General features: G+C 38.3%; 2 protein-coding genes across 3 annotated transcripts; both read right to left on the reverse strand.

Annotated features, from left to right (window-relative positions):
- Positions 1-331: 331 nt before the first annotated feature.
- Positions 332-5179, reverse strand: LOC116288256 (enoyl-CoA hydratase domain-containing protein 3, mitochondrial). The gene is made up of 8 exons (XM_031695028.2): positions 5054-5179; positions 4703-4960; positions 4202-4273; positions 3910-3943; positions 3557-3641; positions 3044-3153; positions 1835-2000; positions 332-952 (listed from the first exon to the last, which is right to left on the reverse strand). Exons 1-8 carry the CDS (start codon positions 5093-5095, stop codon positions 838-840), a joined length of 882 nt encoding a protein of 293 aa, XP_031550888.2. The 5' UTR covers positions 5096-5179; the 3' UTR covers positions 332-837.
- Positions 5180-8269: 3090 nt separating this feature from the next.
- On the reverse strand, positions 8270-18495 carry LOC116288233 (uncharacterized). 2 transcript variants are annotated; one of them, XM_031695000.2, is made up of 7 exons: positions 18084-18495; positions 17666-17768; positions 15637-15829; positions 14408-14483; positions 11499-13095; positions 9551-9619; positions 9130-9269 (listed from the first exon to the last, which is right to left on the reverse strand). In XM_031695000.2, the coding sequence occupies exons 1-6, from the start codon at positions 18393-18395 to the stop codon at positions 9591-9593; spliced, it is 2310 nt and encodes a 769-aa protein (XP_031550860.2). In that variant the 5' UTR covers positions 18396-18495; the 3' UTR covers positions 9130-9269; positions 9551-9590. The 2 variants fall into 2 exon arrangements, with proteins under 2 accessions (XP_031550859.2, XP_031550860.2); XM_031694999.2 differs by lacking the exon at positions 9551-9619 and having other exon boundaries at positions 8270-9269.
- Positions 18496-18606: the final 111 nt, after the last annotated feature.

The raw sequence follows: 18606 nt of genomic DNA on the forward strand, positions 1-18606 counted from the left end.
TCTGGAATTCAAGTACATCTGTTGAAAAATCAATGATTATGTAATCACAATACATTTGATCGTGTAATATGAACCCAGCGCTTAGGGGTGTGGTGAGTTTTCGTGAGGAGTTTATAGCGGAGTGAGAGAGCAGTGAGTACTATAATCAAGAGCTAATAAATCAAGAAAAACCGAATCTTTTGTGATAATTTGCCAGTGTGTCGTGGAAGCAACTACGACACCTCGCAGGATATTCTATGGCATTCAAATAATAATAATAATAATAATGATGATGATGATGATGATAATGATGATGATAATGATAATGATAATAATAATATAACTATAATCGTATAGCTAGCAGACAGCTGGTATTTATTTCTTAATTGTAGACCGTCACGGTGTACAGTGATTTTTTCAAAATAATACAAATTCCTTTCCATTGCACCTTTTTAACCAATCGCAACGATTCGTTTTTCTTTTTTGAGAACAGGTGTTTTTTTGCTAGTCTAAGGGAAGGTACGTGTTTTATTAGGGGGTGGGGGTGGGGGGATGACTGGTGCTTCAAAAGGGAAGGTCATCAGTAAAAAAATTAACTTTTTTGGCAGGCCGAGCCTTTTTATTCTGACGAAAGCTTTTCATTGTTGATTCAATAGGAGCGTCATAAAATTCTTAATGAATGAAACGAGGGAGGGCTAGAGTCCCTTAGAAATGTTTACTGTGAATCCCCAATGATGGCGTCTATTTCGTCTCTCAAACATAACCACAATGCAATGCAAACTCGACCCATTTTCCCCCTGAACCTCAGAACGGCTAATGGCGACCTTAATGCTAATAGTTCTCTTTAATTAATAGCGTTTAATGGCAGTCAGTCTTGTGCGACCAGATGGGCTTTCTTTTTTCCAGGAATGCCTTGATTCCCTCTTTTCCATCAGACAACTTGAGATTCTCTACCATCACAGCTCCTGCTTGGCTAAAAAAAAAAAAATGAAATAAATAAATAAATAAATAAATAAATAAATAAATAAATAAATAAATAAATAAATAAATAAATAAATAAATAAATCGTAGGAACTTAATCGTAAAAATTTAAAAGAGTTTTTCCATTTTGAACCATGGAAAGCCGAGTATCCACGAACAATCCCAGAATGCCAAGTGCAAAAGGATCCAATATATTGTTAGTAACATTATTAGTAGCATGGATATATAACCCTAACGTGTGTTAGCCAACTGTGGACCACAAACAATCCCAGAAGCCCAAGTGCAAGAGTTGCTTGTTGGTTCTCTCCTGTGCTTCAAGGGTTTTTCTACGTTTTCTTCAGATTTTCCACCCTCAACAAAAATCAACTTGTAAAGGTGCAATTCCAGAAATTATCCATACTTCCCCCACGGAGGAATTCGTTTCTAAGACCCTCCCTACCTCTGGAAATTCCAATTTTCTTCCATAAAAACTCTGTAATTTCGTTCTTTCTTTGACCCCCTACCCCTCAGAAATTCCAAATTCGTCTGTGGGTGGGGTATGGATAATTCCTGGAACTACACAACTACCTAACTCGATCTATTGGTAGCCTTATCAAGTGGATTGCAAAACCTGTTAGGCTTTCTGTCCACCATGGAGTGGGAAATCCGATTACATTTTTTAAAATTTATGCAATGAGATTTCATCTTTGAGGTACCCACAACCAAACAATCCCATCATGCAAGCGCAGTTGAACCCAAGGTGCTACATTGGACTGATACATACATGGCCCCAACTGTATTCATTAGCTCCATCTGTATGTGGAAACCACAAACAATCCCACAATCCCTTTTGTGCTGCAACTCAAATGGCAAGACGGTTAGTTAAGCTACTTACCTGTAGGCATCATCTCTGTTCATTGCAACTTGGGAATAAAAACAACCTTTTCCTATGGCAACCACAGGTTGACTGGTCTCGCATATTTTGGTGGCTATCTTGTTTACCTCATCTCCAAGTGAATCTTCTGCCACAACTTTGCTTAGTAGTCCATGGATAAGTGCTTCTGGAAATGAGAAATAAAGTTTGGGAAACTACACCACATGGCTTGGGTGGGAGCCAGGAAAAAGACACACCCAATTTGTGCTGAGCTCCTTTGCTCCCATACCCCCAGAAAACTTTTGCTGAGAAAACATTGTGTATGGCAGTATAGCTTGAATAGAAAAATATTGTTCCTCATGCCTTATATGGTGTTGTTTGTACCCAAGCCATACCATAATGCATTCTGTTTATCAAACTCAGAGAAGGCCTATACAAGCCACCTGGTGTCAAGTTGAAGGTGGGGGAAGGGGGTCATGCTCTGCCTTAGATGAATCTAGGAAAGGACTGCACCCCAGAAAGATGCTGCAGGTACTAAGTGTGCAAGTTTTTCAATAGTGCAGTTATCGTATCACTGTGAAAAATTCACGGCACGAACGCGGCAATGACACAGCAAGGGATACACCAGACCAATCACATTGCACGAGAATTTACTCTCCCTCCAATCAAATACCTGGAACATGGCATAAACACAGTGCGGACACAGTCACGCCAAGGTCACGGCAATGCCAGACCAATCACATTGCACGTGAATAAATCAGCCAATTAAAATTCTAGAATACATCACAGTCACGGCACGTCACGCTTACGGCACTGAGCTTTTCACAGTCATACGAAAACTGCTCTAGTCAAGGTGTGGTGTAATTACAGTCAACTTGCCAGGAAGCCAACTTGCCCATAATCCAGGTCAACTTGCCCACAATCCACGTCAACTAGCCTGATGTAATTTCTTATAATTTCAAATTCATAGTAAAAGAACCTTACTCATGTATTGTGTCATATCTTTTTTCCCCAAAAAAAGTCTTTGAAATATAATCTCCTATCATACAGTATTGACTTAATTCACATAACTAAGATAATTGATTGGGAAAATAACCTGGATTGGGCAAGTTGACCAATTAATGGCAAGTTGAACAATGGATTACCAGTGAGTTTGTAATATGGGGAGTTGACCAGATATCCAGAGAGTACATACTACAACAAAGTTTCTCATATGACTTCAATTCTAACCTTGAGATGAGATAGGATGGCCTGTTAACAACATCTCCATGGCAACCTTATGAGGCACTGCTCTGGATAATGCAACACCAGGAGTGGAGCAGAATAGGCCAATATTTACTCTTAAAACAAACAGATTTGATGGTTTTCAGTAATAAAACAAATAGACATCAGTTTGTTATGTGTCTGTCCTCTTATTGCATCATCACATTGTCATAGTAGTTGTGATCAAAATAACCAACAGAAAGAGCTCTCACTCGTTGACTGTCTGTCCTCTCATTGATGATAAAAAATAACCAATCAGTGCACGGGAAATTTATAAGTTATTGTAAAATTGAAAATATACATGCCTGGATCTCTCAAAGACAATTATTTTCCTAAGAAGTTTGAGATGATAGCTTACAAATGCTTCCAACTTCTATGGACTTTTACTGGAATGTGTGAATATTCTATACTAAATATTCTACACAGAAAACTCGAAATTTTTAGTATTTTGATATATCTTCTGGATAAGAAAATACATACCCTGGAGTTGCAAACTGACTCTTCTCGGAAGCCACTGCAATATCACAGCTGGCAACCAGTTGGCACCCAGCAGCTGTTGCAAGACCTTGAGTAAGTGAAGAAAGAAGTCACACAAATACATGATTCTAGGCAAGAAATGATCCCTTGCAACTATGAAGTAGCATGATACATACTGCCATGTGGCAAAAATTTGTCACAATTGAAATTGCAAAATTGATTGAGATATTAGGGAGGGGTGGTGGTGGTGGTGGGGGGGGGGGGGGGGGGGTAGATATGGCCAGCCAGCTTGTCATTTGTACAATATATTTATATATGCATGTAATGATTGTCCAAATTATGAACAGAACACTCACCATTTACTTGTGCAATCACTGGATAAGGTATATCCTACAGATATTAAATAACAGAATGTAAATACTGACCAACTTAATTAAATTTACATGTTACAGTTCAATACAGGGCTCAAAAAAATGGACAGTCGATAGGCAATGTCTGGCCTAATCTGGCAGTTATTATCTGGTAAAACACCTCTTAGGTCAGTCCCCTTGACTGGTCATAAGTTCATCAGTCTGTTGTCACCAGTCACAATTTCCGAGTGCTTAGATGCCATCATTTTTTGTCAGCAATGTCAAGTAAAATAGTCACCTGAATGAGAGTCATAACTTCTGTACACCTGTGGAACACTTGTTGGTGATACTCTGTACTTCGTTCTTCTGACTGCAAAGAAATGAAGGTACTGGATTAAGGAACTTACTAACAACTGGTATGACAATAGTGCAACAACTTCCAGCTGATCCAAGAAAAAATGTTAGCCATTCAGAATTGAGAAAATTCGCAAAATCAAAGTCTCTTTTATTCCTTTTGAAATTATGGATTTCCAAGCTACCAAATGAACAAATACATTGCTAATAAGCACTTGATAACAGTGACACAATTATTAATAAGTTATAAATTTTTATTGCATTTTTCCTGGTCAATTGTCATGACAACTCAGTTTTGCAGTGATGTCGTGGTATGTCACAGTATTTCATATCAGCTGGTTAGTAATGAAAGAATATAATATGAATTATATTTATCGTTATCATTTCTATTATGTTATTAATCATATATGTAATCATTTATTCATTGATAAATTTAATAACCAACCAGTTCCTTCAAGTCATGACCAGACGAGAACACTGGGCCATTGGCTGACAATATTATAACCCTTAGTTCATTATCCAAATTGTGCAAGAGGTTCGCCTTGATGGCATTCAGCATGTCTAACGAGAGAGCATTTCTCTTCTTTGGGTTGTTAAGAATGATTCTTCTTATGCCTTTATCTTGATTGCATACGGTTAACGAGTCTTCTTTACGACTAACAGGACTTCTACTGAAGGATCTTGATAGGAAGACAGTAGATATCTGTGGATTGAGTCAATTAGAAACCAATATGCAGATCAAAAACTTGTCGAGATTTCGAGAACCGAAAATATAAAATAAATGCAGGAAACAAACCTGGCATTGATTGAAGTGCAATCTGTTTAAGTATCGAAGCATGTTTTTGCAGATAAATTATTAGATTATTATTGAACTGTTGATTTTGTTTTGATCTCTTTAAAAATGAGCCTGCAGTCATCTCGTCAGCGGTGTATCTGACACAGGAATCCCAGTAAGTACGTATTTTTCTTTCTCTCTTTTAGTGTGTAACTACCGGATTTATACCAATTATCGCGTTGAAATGCCAATAATCCTTCTACCCAAGATAAGTTAAGGCTTGAAAAATGTTAAAACCTATCGAGAATTCAAGTCCGACATTCTTTCAAGAGATCATTGGGGTAACCCCTAGCACTTTCCCTCAGTCCCAGGGGACTGTTAGACTGTTAGTTCTTAAAACGAAAAGTACTTACAGTGTATCAGTAACCAGTTTTTACGAATTACAATTGCGAATGTTGATTGCCGATTTTCACAAGTTGTTTTAAGTAAAAATATCTTAATTCATTTGTCAATTGGAGTATCAAATTCCCCGATAATAAAAGTTTAAAGAAGCAACGGCACGGTCACTACACGGAAATGACGTCATCCATATCGATACAACGTGAAACAAAATGGTTATTATGCTTCAACATCACACCTGCAACCACTAATATAAAATGATACTAAACTTAACGTCACGACATATTCCTTGATTTTTCAAGGCAAAACAGTGCTCTCTGTAGTCTTGTAGTCTTGACCATCATATGATTATGGAACAGATTTGTATCAGCTGATCCTCCCATATACATTAAACTAAGCCTTTCAGCAGTTATGCAAAGTTCAATTTATTGCGATAAAAAATTAAAATTGAATGATACACTCGGCATATATAAAACATAATCAAATATTTTATTTATTTATTTTAACTGTTTACAAAAAATAATTCATTGATGCGAAAGCTTGCTCAGGGGCGTAGCCAAAATTTGTGTAAGATCAAGATTTTTTTGTATTATTAGAAAATCATTAGTCTAGTCCCTGGCTACGCCCCTATGAGGCTGACGAGTACATGAGGCCAACTGTGTGAAATTATTCGTGTGTGCTCAAAACAAAACGGTCATTGCATTTAAACTTTGAATCCCGTTTAAGGGTGAAATGGTGACCAAAGAAAACTAAGGAAAATGTGCTTAAAAATGAACTGCGGCTAGCAGATATCAGCCGGGTTACACTCCACTGTCTTCAAACGATCGTTACATTTGGGTAACTTCCATTCTGTGTTGGCACATTGTCATGGCCGCCATAAGTGAGGTTTATGACAAAAGATTTCTTTCTCATTAGATTCCTTCGTCACTAATGTCTGGGCATAAAGAGCTAGCTGAAATACGCAGCCAGTGTGTTCTTATGGCGAGAATAGTAGGTGTGGAGAAGGAAAACAATCATCTCAAACGAAAGACGCACAAAACGTAAATGCAACGGCCCAAATAAGAAGTTGCTCGTGTCAAATCTTCAAAAATGCTTATAAATTTCTAACGTTAAAATAAGCCAGGGATTTTAGTCACCTGTTTCTTTTGCTATTTAAAAAGTTTTAAGAAAATATATCTTTCCGAGTGATTTTTGGTGATAGTGAAAACTTAAAATTGCGCTTGGCAAGTGTGAATGATACGTGTAAAATGTCTATTAATTAAAGAGTTGTGTACTCTAAATTGAAGGTAACTATACTCAGTTTCTCATATATGGAAATTAGAGCAGATTTCCTATGCCTGGCCATGATATTTAGTCATTGTGACAGCGCGCATAAGCGGTGAGCCAATCAGAATCCACCAAGTTATTGCTCAGTTATGCATGTTTGCAGCACAGGGAGCCGATTATTTAAAAAGATCCATTTAAAAGATCCATTTAAAGAAAAACATTTACAAATTTTTTTTGAAAGATTGAAATTTAATTTATCACACATAAATCATAATCAATACAAAAGCATTGCTTGGGCTCCCTGTGGTATGCAGAATGGAGATTGAAGTGTTGTTTGACAAACGCAGTTCCAATGAATGATATGAAGAAAAGTGGAAGATCTTTTAGGAGTAGATCAAAAACAGGCCCGAGAGATGATGATGAATATGATGAAGAAAAAGAACGTCGAGTGGCTTTTGGCTAATCACGTGCCAATGAAAATGAACTGACACACGTCATATGGTAAGCCAATCACAGTCCTCGAAGTTATTGCTCACCCAATCAGAATGCTATAATGCGATACCGTCACGAACACGGTAGGGCAAGGTGGTACCGTGAATAGAGTATTAGCATGCTACGTCATAACCACCATCTTGGTTGACGATAACAAAGCATTCCTCATTAGCTTCTCTTGTTACATCAACCAAGATGGCGGCTGTTTCATTGTTATTCATATCTCAAAGGATTTTGTGTCACATGGTTGCACACACTGTTTTTTGCCAGTCATACAAAGTCTGCTCTCATTCGCAAACGTAAATATAATCACGTGATAAAGATAGCTTCTGGTGCTATCCATTCATGCTATGCTGTGCCAACGATTAAATACGAAGTGTTCTTTCTACAATATACAAATTGGTTTAAATTTCAAGTCCTAATATCAAATTATGGACTCATTTATAGAACCCTTGCACTAATTTCCGACCTGGGGGTCAAAACAAAGATTTTCCTTCTTTTGAAGATTGAAAAAAAATTGATTTTTTCCTTATGGATTTTTTTTTCTGGATTTTGCACAAGGATTCTTAATATATTTACAATAACTAATACTACATTAATAATTCGTTCCCATCGAGGTAAGTTGACTCTATTGCTGGGGTCAAAGATTCTTCCCCTAGGGACATCCTAGCATTTGAGTCACCCTGCCTTCGTAAGGCTTTAAGAAGTTCAATAAAAATGATGCATTGTGGTCTAGCTTGGGTAGAAACAAATACCGAAGCTAGAACACAATGCTCTATCTAAATGATAATTAATCAAATCCAACCAACCTCTTTCAAGCTGTCTAGAAGATTGGTATTTTGATAATTTAAATGCTATGGGTGCAGCTTCAAAAACAAGGTTTTTCATTGGGTGGTTCAAAAACTTTGAGTTGGACATGTTAAACCCAAAAACAACTGCTACATGTTGAGGCATACGTTTCTAGGAGATCCTGGACTAAGTTTCTATGGAGATGTTTAGCAGACTAGGCTATCGGAGACTCCAGCTCAAAACTCCCATGCATTGATTTCTTGGACAGAACACGGAAGGGGGGGGGGGGGGGGGGGGGCGTAGGGCCAAAGCTTCTCTAGACATCACTAAAAGTAAGTTGGAGGGTCTAAAAACGGGCAACCATGCCTTTTGCCGTTCTGCCCAGGAATAGACCTATTTACATTAGGCATGGAGTTTTTTCATTTATGACTACGTGTCAGTCCCTTGAATTGCATCTATATTCATGTGTCTTCTCATGCAAAACCATAAAACAAAGCAAATCATACTCTAGGGAACGATACGTTGTCTGAAATGATAAAACACTACACCTAAGCCGAAAAGGTCTATTCCTCGACAATGTGGGAGGAAAGAGCATCTTCTTGAAAAATTTCATTACTAGTAATTTTGTTCCTTAGGTGAACCAACTCATCAACTCAAAATCCTTAATCCACCCATGGTGAGTATATTTCCTAAAGTTAAACTAATGTAAGGTTATTTCCAGCCAAAATTGTGGTCCTTTTACTATTGAGTACCTTCCACATGATCTAGACAAAAGTCACCAATCTGTCGTCTGTCTCACTTGTCGTAGGCTTTGGTCCTTCACTGACAACATCACTCCCGGCTGAATTTCTTTTCGCCTCGTTTACGATAGACTCATAATGACCAGACGCAGAGTCCTTGGACGACTTTGAGGCTGTTGAAGATCTATCTGTTTGAGTAGGTTTGGCATGTTTTGTCAAAACCTCATCGTAATCATGTGAACCTGTTGAAGATCTTTTCTCGCCTTCGAGAGAGCTTGCACTAAGTCTTCCATCAGAATTCCTGGGAGATCCTAGAGGAGGCTTGAGTCGCTTCAGTACACCATTGGGATCTTCATGTGACATAAGAGACGTTTGATTCTCAGTTCTAATATCTTTTGACTGCGTTATCTTCAAATCGCTTACGGTCTTGGTCGGTCTTGATCGTGATGTGATTGATTTAATTTCGACTTTAGTCGCCACTTCTTCGTAAGCATTCTCTTCGGATTCTGTTTGAGGCTGAGTTGAAGAACTTGATGGCTGATTATCATTTGCTAAAAACATATTGACAAATACAGGTAATGAGGTTAAGAGTTGATACTTATGAGTGGATTCCGAGGTTAAGCAAAAAGACTGGATCGAGTTGGCATTGCAGTGCATTGTGGGACTATTTAAGGGGACATGTTCCCAAGATGGCGTCTATTTAAAGTTGACATGGAAATGCATTGTGGAGCTGTTTAACGGGACATATTTTCAAGATGGCGTCTATTTCGTATCCTAAAACAGTCCCACAATGCACTGCAATGCCCACTCGACTAGTGATCTTTGATCCCACATTTGGTGATGGATGTCGGTATGTTTCCTATGTCCCTGCCTCACAAAAAGGTATTCTTCGGAGAAGCATCTACATCAAAAAAACATTAGTTTAATAGTGCAGTTTTTGTTGACACAGAGACATTGAATTGAGCCACTAAGTCCTTAATATAAATAATAATAAACTTTAACAATGTCTTATATCTTATAGCTTGGAACCGGGGTGCTTTGCTAATTGGTGAGACCTTTTGTAACGATGAAGTACTGTACGTTCTTTTGCGCATTAACCCGAATGCAAAATAATAGAGATCTTTAGCATTAGGTTTACCGCCAACCGCTAAGGATCACTGTGGCCCAGAAACACGCGCGCAAACACGGAGAAAGACTCAGCTTGTGTGAAATTCAATATTGCGGCCCTTCCAGCAACAACTTCGTTACGACGCCTTGCTAAATCACAGGGAGCCCGGCTTGATGATGCTAAATCGGTAAAACGATCACGTTTCATATGTTGATGACATTACATAATAATCGTAACTCAATACACCCCTATTACAAACGGTCACTACGTAATAGAACACCAGTGTTTGTAACGCGTAACTTAATACCGTGATAAATTCAAATACGTAACGCACGCGTTAAGAAGAGAGAAAGGAGAGAAGGGCTGAAACAAGCGAAGTTTATTCGTTGTATGTGCGCCAGCAGTTGATGGGACACTTAATTTATTCATAACCAGCATGACATCGAACGGGTACTCAAATGTACTAGTTAGGAGTTCGTCCATAATAGTAGGTATTAAAACTGATTTAAAAAAATACTAAATGAGTTTGTTATCGATTATAAACTAAGAATTATTTTCGTGAATTTCGAGGACAGGCTACTTGAAAACGTTGAAGTTGGCTCTGAAGAAATATCAATCGCCGAAATATACGAAGAGCTACCGGCATATAGTTCAGGATACCCTGCGAGCAGAGGTTTTTTTTCTGACCCTCCGTGGAGCTGGCTGTCGGGGAGAAAAAATACCTCGAGGTGGCAAATCAGGCTAGGTTAATCATAAACATGTCCCATCAACTGCTGGCGCACGTAACTTTAAACCAAGCTTGCCGAAATTGCCGAAAATATCATGAGAACTGCTCACAAGTAGTGACCGTTTGTAATATGGGGGTATTGAGTTACGATTATTATGTAATGTCATCAACATATGAAACGTGATCGTTTTACCGATTTAGCATCAAGCTGGAAGTTAAACGCCTGACGTAGCACTGGAGCTTGAGGTTTGCTCTACGCATCCAGCAAAAGGTCTCTCGCACCCTCCAACAAAAAAATACTGCATAGACTTTTTCTGAGATTTCAAAATATGGTGTATTATAGTCTAACTTGGGTACAAACATATTTTAAAGTGTTCGCCATGTCTTATATAGTGTTAGAGATATTACGTGGAGATATTAGCATGTACTTGCTATTTTTTTAATTCAAGAATAAATAAAGCTATTGTATCGTTGTATTGTATTGTGTCGTTGTAAAAAAGCAAGACCAGGATTCACCAGTTCGCTATCTCAGAAAATGTTTATCGGTTACAGTAAAGGCGCGATTACACGAAGCAATTTTCTCTGCAACTCGTCTCGCAACGGCGTTACGACAAAGTTGCATAGAGCCTTACGGTATGTACTGAACCTACAGCGCAATTTGAACAAATGTTGCGACACAAGTTGCGACAAAAGTTGCAGTAATCATTGCCAAAAGTAGAATTCGTTTTCCTATTTTGACAACGATTGCGTCTGCGTTGCACCGTAAGAACACTCTTGCAACTTGTGCCAAAACGCTGTTGCGAAACAAGTTGCGGGAGAAAATTGTTCCGTGTAAACGCGCCTAAACGTAAAGCCATTAGCCTGCGTGTAACCGAACATAAACCGTTGGCTAGGTTCAGTTTGTGTTCGGATGCTCGAAGGTTATAAAGGCCTATAGACTTTTACCTTTATCATCATCTTTCCTGACGGATTCGAGATCAGCGTATAAAGACGGAGGGATAGGGGGTGGGGTCTCGTCTTCGTCGAAACCCTCAGGTAATGCAGTAGCAGGAGCGAATTCATGAGCATGACCAGGGTGCGAAACTTCTGCTGAATGCCTTTTCTTCTTGGCAAGATTCACTTTAGCGTACGTTTCGTCCACTTCGAACATTGTTTGAGGTCTGTCAGACTGCAGTGAAGGAGGATCTGCGGGCGAGTCAGACAGCGGAGAAGCGTTTAACCCGTCTCCTTCACTCTGTGTTCGTTTACGCACAGTTGAGCTAACATGGATTAGACTCGAAACAGGAGGAGGAGCTGGAGCATGGTGAATCTCGCCAGAAAGAGATTTTTGTCTCTGCTTCTCTACTTGACTGTAACGTTCATCGTCATCCTTCTCTGAGGCACGCTTTTTAGACGGACCTTTCTGTACAACGGCGTAGTCGGCGTCCTCAACCACAATGTCTGATTTTCGCGCATCAAGAACGCCACTTTGTTGCTTTATATCATCAGTAACAACCTCGTATAGACCACTACCACCGCTCGTTTCTGTAGGAATACGAGGCATATCCCGTGAGGCCACAACTGAAACTGCATACTCGAGTCCATTTGCTGGTTTCTTGGGTGGTATACGAGTTTCGACGACGTCGTATTGATTACTTTCCGAAGACAGTCGTTTCATATTCGCGCCTTGGTCGTTGATACACTCGTACAACTCGGAGGCAGGTCGTGATTGGTCCTTCGGTAACAGATTTATTTTATCGTATGTTCTCGTCTTACTCGTGGTGACAGTTTCGTAATCACCATCTTCTAAGCTTTGTTTTGGTCTTTGAGCATGATTCTCTACCATATCATATTGTGCTTCTTCAACGCTAGCAGATGAAGGTCTCGGTGGAAGAGGTATATTTGCAGGTCGACTAGAAGATGGCACATGTTCTGGAGTCGAAATTTTCTGACTTCCGCTCTTCTTCTTCTTCTTTTCCTTTTTGGTGCTGATGTTCTCCAAATCCTCGACATTGCCCTTCGTCTTTGAAGACTTTCTTCTCTTCCAGAACGATTTTTTTTGTTCTTCATTCTCTTCAGGGCTGCTTTTCGGTTCTTTGCCATTGCTACCCGTTCGTTTTCTCGAGGGTTTGCGAAAAAAACTTTTCTTGGCCCCTTCGGAAGAATCAGTTCGCGTCCGAGCCTCACTGGAGCTGTTGTTCTCCTTTGATTGTTTTCCAGCGCCTGGAGCTTCTTTGTCACTACCCGTTCTTTGTTTTTCAGGAGTCACGTTTTGTGTTCCATTTTCAGGTGCCGAAGATTCCAATTCCACTTCCTCAACGTTTTCTACACTATTTTTAGAGCCAGAACTGCGCGGGCGAGAATCGACCTCTCCCATGGAACGCTTGTCTGGTTGGCTTGACTGACTTGCAGCCCGTCCTTTAGAATTCACTGCACCATTTTCTGTCGTAGATTGAGAGTTCCTGTCACTTTTCTTGCTCTCATTTGTATTTCTTCTGTCATTGCTTGAGTTCTCATTTTCGTTTTTGACATGCAATTTATGTTCCGTAGTCTTCTGCCCGTCCTAAAAATAGATATAGACGTAAGAAAACATTCGGTTTAGAAAGATTTTGTAAACAAGTTACTTATAAAACACTGCGACGGTATAAAAAAGTAAAAAAACATAATAAAAAGAAAAAAATATGATAGCGACGTTTCGACTTGTAGCACACGTCTAAACGCCGTGTAAAAAAAATGTATTAAGGTATTTTTTAGGATGATTTACGTTTATGTACCTAAAGTAATGGAGAGCCATATAATGAGCACTCTCCTCTAACTAACATGTCCCAGGGAATGTACCTAAAGTAATGTAGAGCCATATAATGAGCATTCTCATCTAACTAACATGTCCCAGGGAATGTACCTAAAGTAATGTAGAGCCATATAATGAGCACTCTCCTCTAACTAACATGTCCCAGGGAATGTACCTAAAGTAATGTAGAGCCATATAATGAGCACTCTCCTCTAACTAACATGTCCCAGGGTATGTACCTAAAGTAATGGACAGCCATATCATGAGCATTCTCCTCTAACTAACATGTCCCAGGGAATGTATCTAAAGTAATGGAGAGCCATATAATGAGCACTCTCCTCTTACTAACATGTTCCAGGGAATGTACCTAAAGTAATGTAGAGCCATATAATGAGCACTCTCCTCTAACTAACATGTCCCAGGGAATGTACCTAAAGTAATGTAGAGCCATATAATGAGCACTCTCATCTAACTAACATGTCCCAGGGTATGTACCTAAAGTAATGGACAGCCATATAATGAGCATTCTCCTCTAACTAACATGTCCCAGGGAATGTACCTAAAGTAATGGAGAGCCATATAATGAGCACTCTCCTCTTACTAACATGTCCCAGGGAATGTACCTAAAGTAATGGACAGCCATATAATGAGCACTCTCCTCTAACTAACATGTCCCAGGGAATGAACCTAAAGTAATGGAGAGCCATATAATGAGCACTCTCCTCTAACTAACATGTCCCAGGGAATGTACCTAAAGTAATGTAGAGCCATATAATGAGCACTCTCCTCTAACTAACATGTCCCAGGGTATGTACCTAAAGTAATAGAGAGCCATATAACTTGAGTTTTCCCCCCTGCTTCTCTGATTTTCCTCCCGTCACAAATATCAAGTTCTGAATTTCAATCACTCAGCCCTTCCTACCCCCAGAAACAGAACAGAAACTCTGTGAAAATATTAATGCTACATGTAAATCCCCTTTGGTTTTGATTTAAAGCACCAGGTGACAAAAAATGCCCTTTTTTGTCTTTTCAAGACATCAAATCCATAGAAAATAAACCCTTTATCAAGATGTGAACACATTACCTCTTCTATTGTAACACTGGAGACTGCAACAACATGATGATCAGCTTCAGCACCTCCAACTTCATCACTGAGAGCCCTAATAGAAAGCAAAAGGATGCTACTGACAATTTATGTTAGAGACCAGTCATTAGAGGGTAAAGGGGAGTTATGGTAGATATATTGGGAGTGCTATAGTGCTAAAAATTATTATATTTAAAACAGAAGGGATTCTCTCTAAGGTAAATAAGAAAACAAACTTTGATCAGGAGTTGTGTAGGCTTGGGTTTAGAGAAAGGTGTGACAGTCGACAGGGACCAGCAAAGCTAATTTGAACATGATAGACACCAATTGCATCTTAATCTCAATCAATTGTATTGGGGGGGGGGGGGGGGGGGGGGGGGGTCCTTTATTGACTTGCTATATAAATAATAGAAAGGTAAAGCTACTGTATGTGCAAGTGTGAGCATGCTCAGTGCTAGACCTCATCCCACATCGAACAGTGAAATTTCATATATACTCGATTGCAGAAATTTTGTAGTATACATTTATACAAATAATATCTAATTTATTCAGTATATTTAATGATATGCAAAACGGAAAAATCGCTTTATTTATTGTTTGTTTCATTCAATGACTGTCAAAATATTTTTTTCTTGTCTTTTAGATCGTACAGATTATAAATCAGTTGGTTTTAAGAGTTGAAAATGGTTATTTTGCATTATGCATCTCATTAGATATTTGTATAAATGTATACTACAACGTTTCTGCAATCGAGTATATATATATATATAGCTGATTCAACCCTTTACTGGATATTTCATGAAGTCCAAAAGTTTCAAAGTTTCGTGTTATGCTCATAAGCAGATGATGTAAGACAATTGATAAACTAAACTATTGATCTGCTAAGATCTTTTGTGAGTATAAGCGAGTGAGCGAGAGGCACATTTGCATATTCAGACCCATCACAATAACTCATTTCTATGCTTCCCGTATCCATGCAATGCATTGAATAGAGGCTTTGCACCATCACGTGATGGCAGCCATGATGGGAGGCACAGCAACAGAGTCTTTCTTTCCTGGGAAAATAAATCATTTCTCATTTACATCAAATCAGACCAGATTCAATTGCTCCTGCCTCCTGTCCTGACTTCCATCCCGTGATAGTGCAAAGCCCCTGTAGGTACAGCTGTAGATAAACTGCTGTACAATGGTTTTATTGAATACATGATAATGTCAGCTACTAAACTTACTTTTCATGAGTGGTATTTCCACAAGCACACATTGCTAAAGAAACAATAAGTACAATAATTCCAGCAACAGCCACCAGTACAGGGGTAGCTAATGAAAAATCCATGTCGCGAACACTGTTCTCAATCTTAAAACTGAGGAGTTTGCGTCTCTGAGTTTTCCAGGAAGATTGAGTGAAACGTTTCTTGATAGTATCTAAATATGTTTAAAATGGAAGTTATTGCATGTAAATGTGAAGAACACATACATCTGCAGTTTTATTACATGATTAGCACTTGCTAAGTGTACAGTAAGGGACCGTTTATAATTTATGACTTGGGGGCTATGTTGATAATTTCTGAGCAACATCTTTCAGAGAAGTATGTTGTTGGTAATATCTTCAGGTTCATAACACTTATTCACTGAAAACATGTTAAATCCAACATTCCACCAAGTGTATCTGCAGCATTTGTTTTGAAAACTAAGCTTAAGGAAGTGAATAGGAAAAACTTTGAAATCTGACATGTGAAACTTTGCCACTTGATGTCAAACTAAAACATGTTTTGCACGTGTGTGAGGCATAGATGCAATCAATGGTATATGCTTTCTAAATAATTATTGTACGTCCTGATCATGATGCAATAAGGTTATCTGTTAGTGTTATAAAATTTAAGTTAATTAAAACTCAGAAATTTCAATACGAAGTACCAACTGAATATGTTTGATTGACGCGGCAAAAAAACAAATTCCACTGATGTGCCAAATTTCATTGATGTGCAGTTTACAATTACCGAGTTCCAAAATATCTATCTAAAACTTCAGTAAGAATATGACTACCTCAAGAGTACTATATTTATGGAACCACCTTAAATTATGATGGGCCCATCCTAAGGTAATTTGAGAGTTTGAAAGGCTGCACTGTAGTGACCCAATGGTATATCCGGTTGTAACCCCCCCCCCCCTCCCCCTCTGACAATGACAACTCAACCATGGAACCCCCAGTATGTTCTAAGACACCCCTAGTCTGTAATATGACGACACCCATGTTTGTTTGACATTTACAGATATAAATAGTCATTCAATGCATAGTTGCAGGGCTTGAGTGTTTAAAAAAAAAATGTAAATCAGTAGACAACAAAAATATTGATATGTATTTAAAGATCAAGTTATACGAATAAAATGCCTTCCTTAGAAGCCAAATTTGCTCTTAGAGTTACCCATGTATGTAAAACCAGCTTGGATTAGGGTTAGTGTCTAGGGGTAGGGTTAGGGTTATTTTCCAAAAATGTTTACTGTATCATACATGTAGCTTGAATGTTTACTGTAGTACAGACTGGGTGCATCATGGTATGAACTGGGGCTTTATGGTAGTACAAACTGGTTTAGTTATGATATTTACTGGGGACGTCATTTAGTATATACTGGGGGCATTATGATATATACTGTGGGTGTCATGACCATAATTCGACCCAACCATTACATCAACCAGTCACTAAAATTACAAATATAAGCTTAAATAAAATTAAGTATATAGCTGAAACAATTACTGATAGTATATGAGGTATTTTTTGGATTAAAGAATGATGCTTTGATATGCATATATGCTGCATTTTGGAGATAAAATATAACATTCACGAGATATATATTGTGATCTTCAAAGCAATGTGCCAGTGCTTGTCTGTAGTAACATGAAACTACATAAGCTTATCGTGACAGTCATTAAGTGAACTGTCCATTTGAATATAAGTAAAAACAAGGATACTTCTGTCTTATGTTTTTCTTCGTTGAGGTTTGCATGAATAATTAGATAATGGAAATTTTAGATTCTATTGTATGTTTTATAATAAAATTATTCGACAAGATGGATGCATCTGATTGTGGTGCTGAGAATAGTAATATTATAAAACATGAATCAAAGAATCCATGAACTAAATAATAAGAATCACGAGAGGTAATAAATATCCCAATACAGACAATTACCGTGAAAAACTACTATCAATAAATATATGCATTCATGCATAGATGCTAATGATTTTTAACTTCAAAACTTACCAGCTGAAAGCAAAGCACAGCGTCTTCCATAACAGTCTAGTTCAACAAGAACAAAGACTTCATCTACTGGAAGATGTTTAAAATCACGATGTTTTAAAATCACCTGATAGACGAGGAAGTTAAAGCTTTAGACAACTAACATAAAATCCATTGTTTTAATTCATGAAAATGTTGACATTCGTACATTTTTTCTGACAATTACGTCTTCCAATTGTTGAACGTTCGGAAAAAATACATGACTCTAGGAATGCATAACCAAATAAATGGATCATTTTACTCAAAATAAAAGCGAATCAGTATATCTGTGAATACAGTAAAGTAGTAGGAGTTTCTCATTTGAATCAGCAGTCATTTAGCGTTGTTTCATAATTGTAATTCACCGTCAAAATAAACTTCGACAAACAAAGTTTTTGCATACCTCAAGTTTAGCGTTGTGTTTCTTTGTCACAATACGTGTGAAAAATCTTGTTTTTAGAGGGATTTTTCCATGAAATCCTCTTAGTATTTTCACTGAACGGACTCTGCAGTCAAGTGGTGAGAAATCGGGATGACTATTGCCATGTTTAAAGATCTCCAAGCTTTGGTATCCAGTGAAGAAGACGGGTTTTGTATTGAAACGGAGGGTTAGATTGCAGCTTTTACTTCCGCTCTTTGAATCCCTGATTTCTACGCTTCCAGTTATTTTGATCAAACTTCCCACTAAAATCCAATGGAACAAATCATTTCCCATGTTGGAGCTGAATCCGTAATCCTCTACAGCCTAAGTGTCATCCAAACAAGAGCATTTCTTTATCCCAATATTGTTTCAGCTCCAACACACCTCAACTGAGGAAATTTCCCATCAGGCATTTGGGCTCGAACCGGAAGTCTAGTGTATTTCCGGTTCGACACAACAGACGGTCAGCAATCAGCAATGAACTGTTAATCGACCACACATCGAC

The sequence above is a fragment of the Actinia tenebrosa genome, unplaced genomic scaffold, assembly GCF_029948245.1.
Source record: "Actinia tenebrosa isolate PJP-AT-01 unplaced genomic scaffold, QUT_ActTen_1.0 PGA_scaffold13__45_contigs__length_12533684, whole genome shotgun sequence".
Taxonomy (NCBI): Eukaryota; Metazoa; Cnidaria; class Anthozoa; order Actiniaria; family Actiniidae; genus Actinia; species Actinia tenebrosa.

What these genes read in the sequence shown, in the direction of transcription:
- LOC116288256 (XM_031695028.2), bottom strand. Translation starts at nt 5,095, where the DNA reads ATGCTTCGATACTTAAACAGATTGCACTTCAATCAATGCCAG. An exon ending in AGTCAGTTTGCAACTCCAGG is followed by an intron (nt 3,154 to 3,556) that starts GTATGTATTTTC and finishes GTTTGTTTTAAG; the next exon opens with AGTAAATATTGGCCTATTCT. An exon ending in CCATCCTATCTCATCTCAAG is followed by an intron (nt 2,001 to 3,043) that starts GTTAGAATTGAA and finishes TCTCATTTCCAG; the next exon opens with AAGCACTTATCCATGGACTA.
- LOC116288233 (XM_031694999.2), bottom strand. Translation starts at nt 18,395, where the DNA reads ATGGGAAATGATTTGTTCCATTGGATTTTAGTGGGAAGTTTGATCAAA. An exon ending in AACACAACGCTAAACTTGAG is followed by an intron (nt 17,769 to 18,083) that starts GTATGCAAAAAC and finishes CTCGTCTATCAG; the next exon opens with GTGATTTTAAAACATCGTGA. An exon ending in GGAAATACCACTCATGAAAA is followed by an intron (nt 14,484 to 15,636) that starts GTAAGTTTAGTA and finishes GCTTTCTATTAG; the next exon opens with GGCTCTCAGTGATGAAGTTG.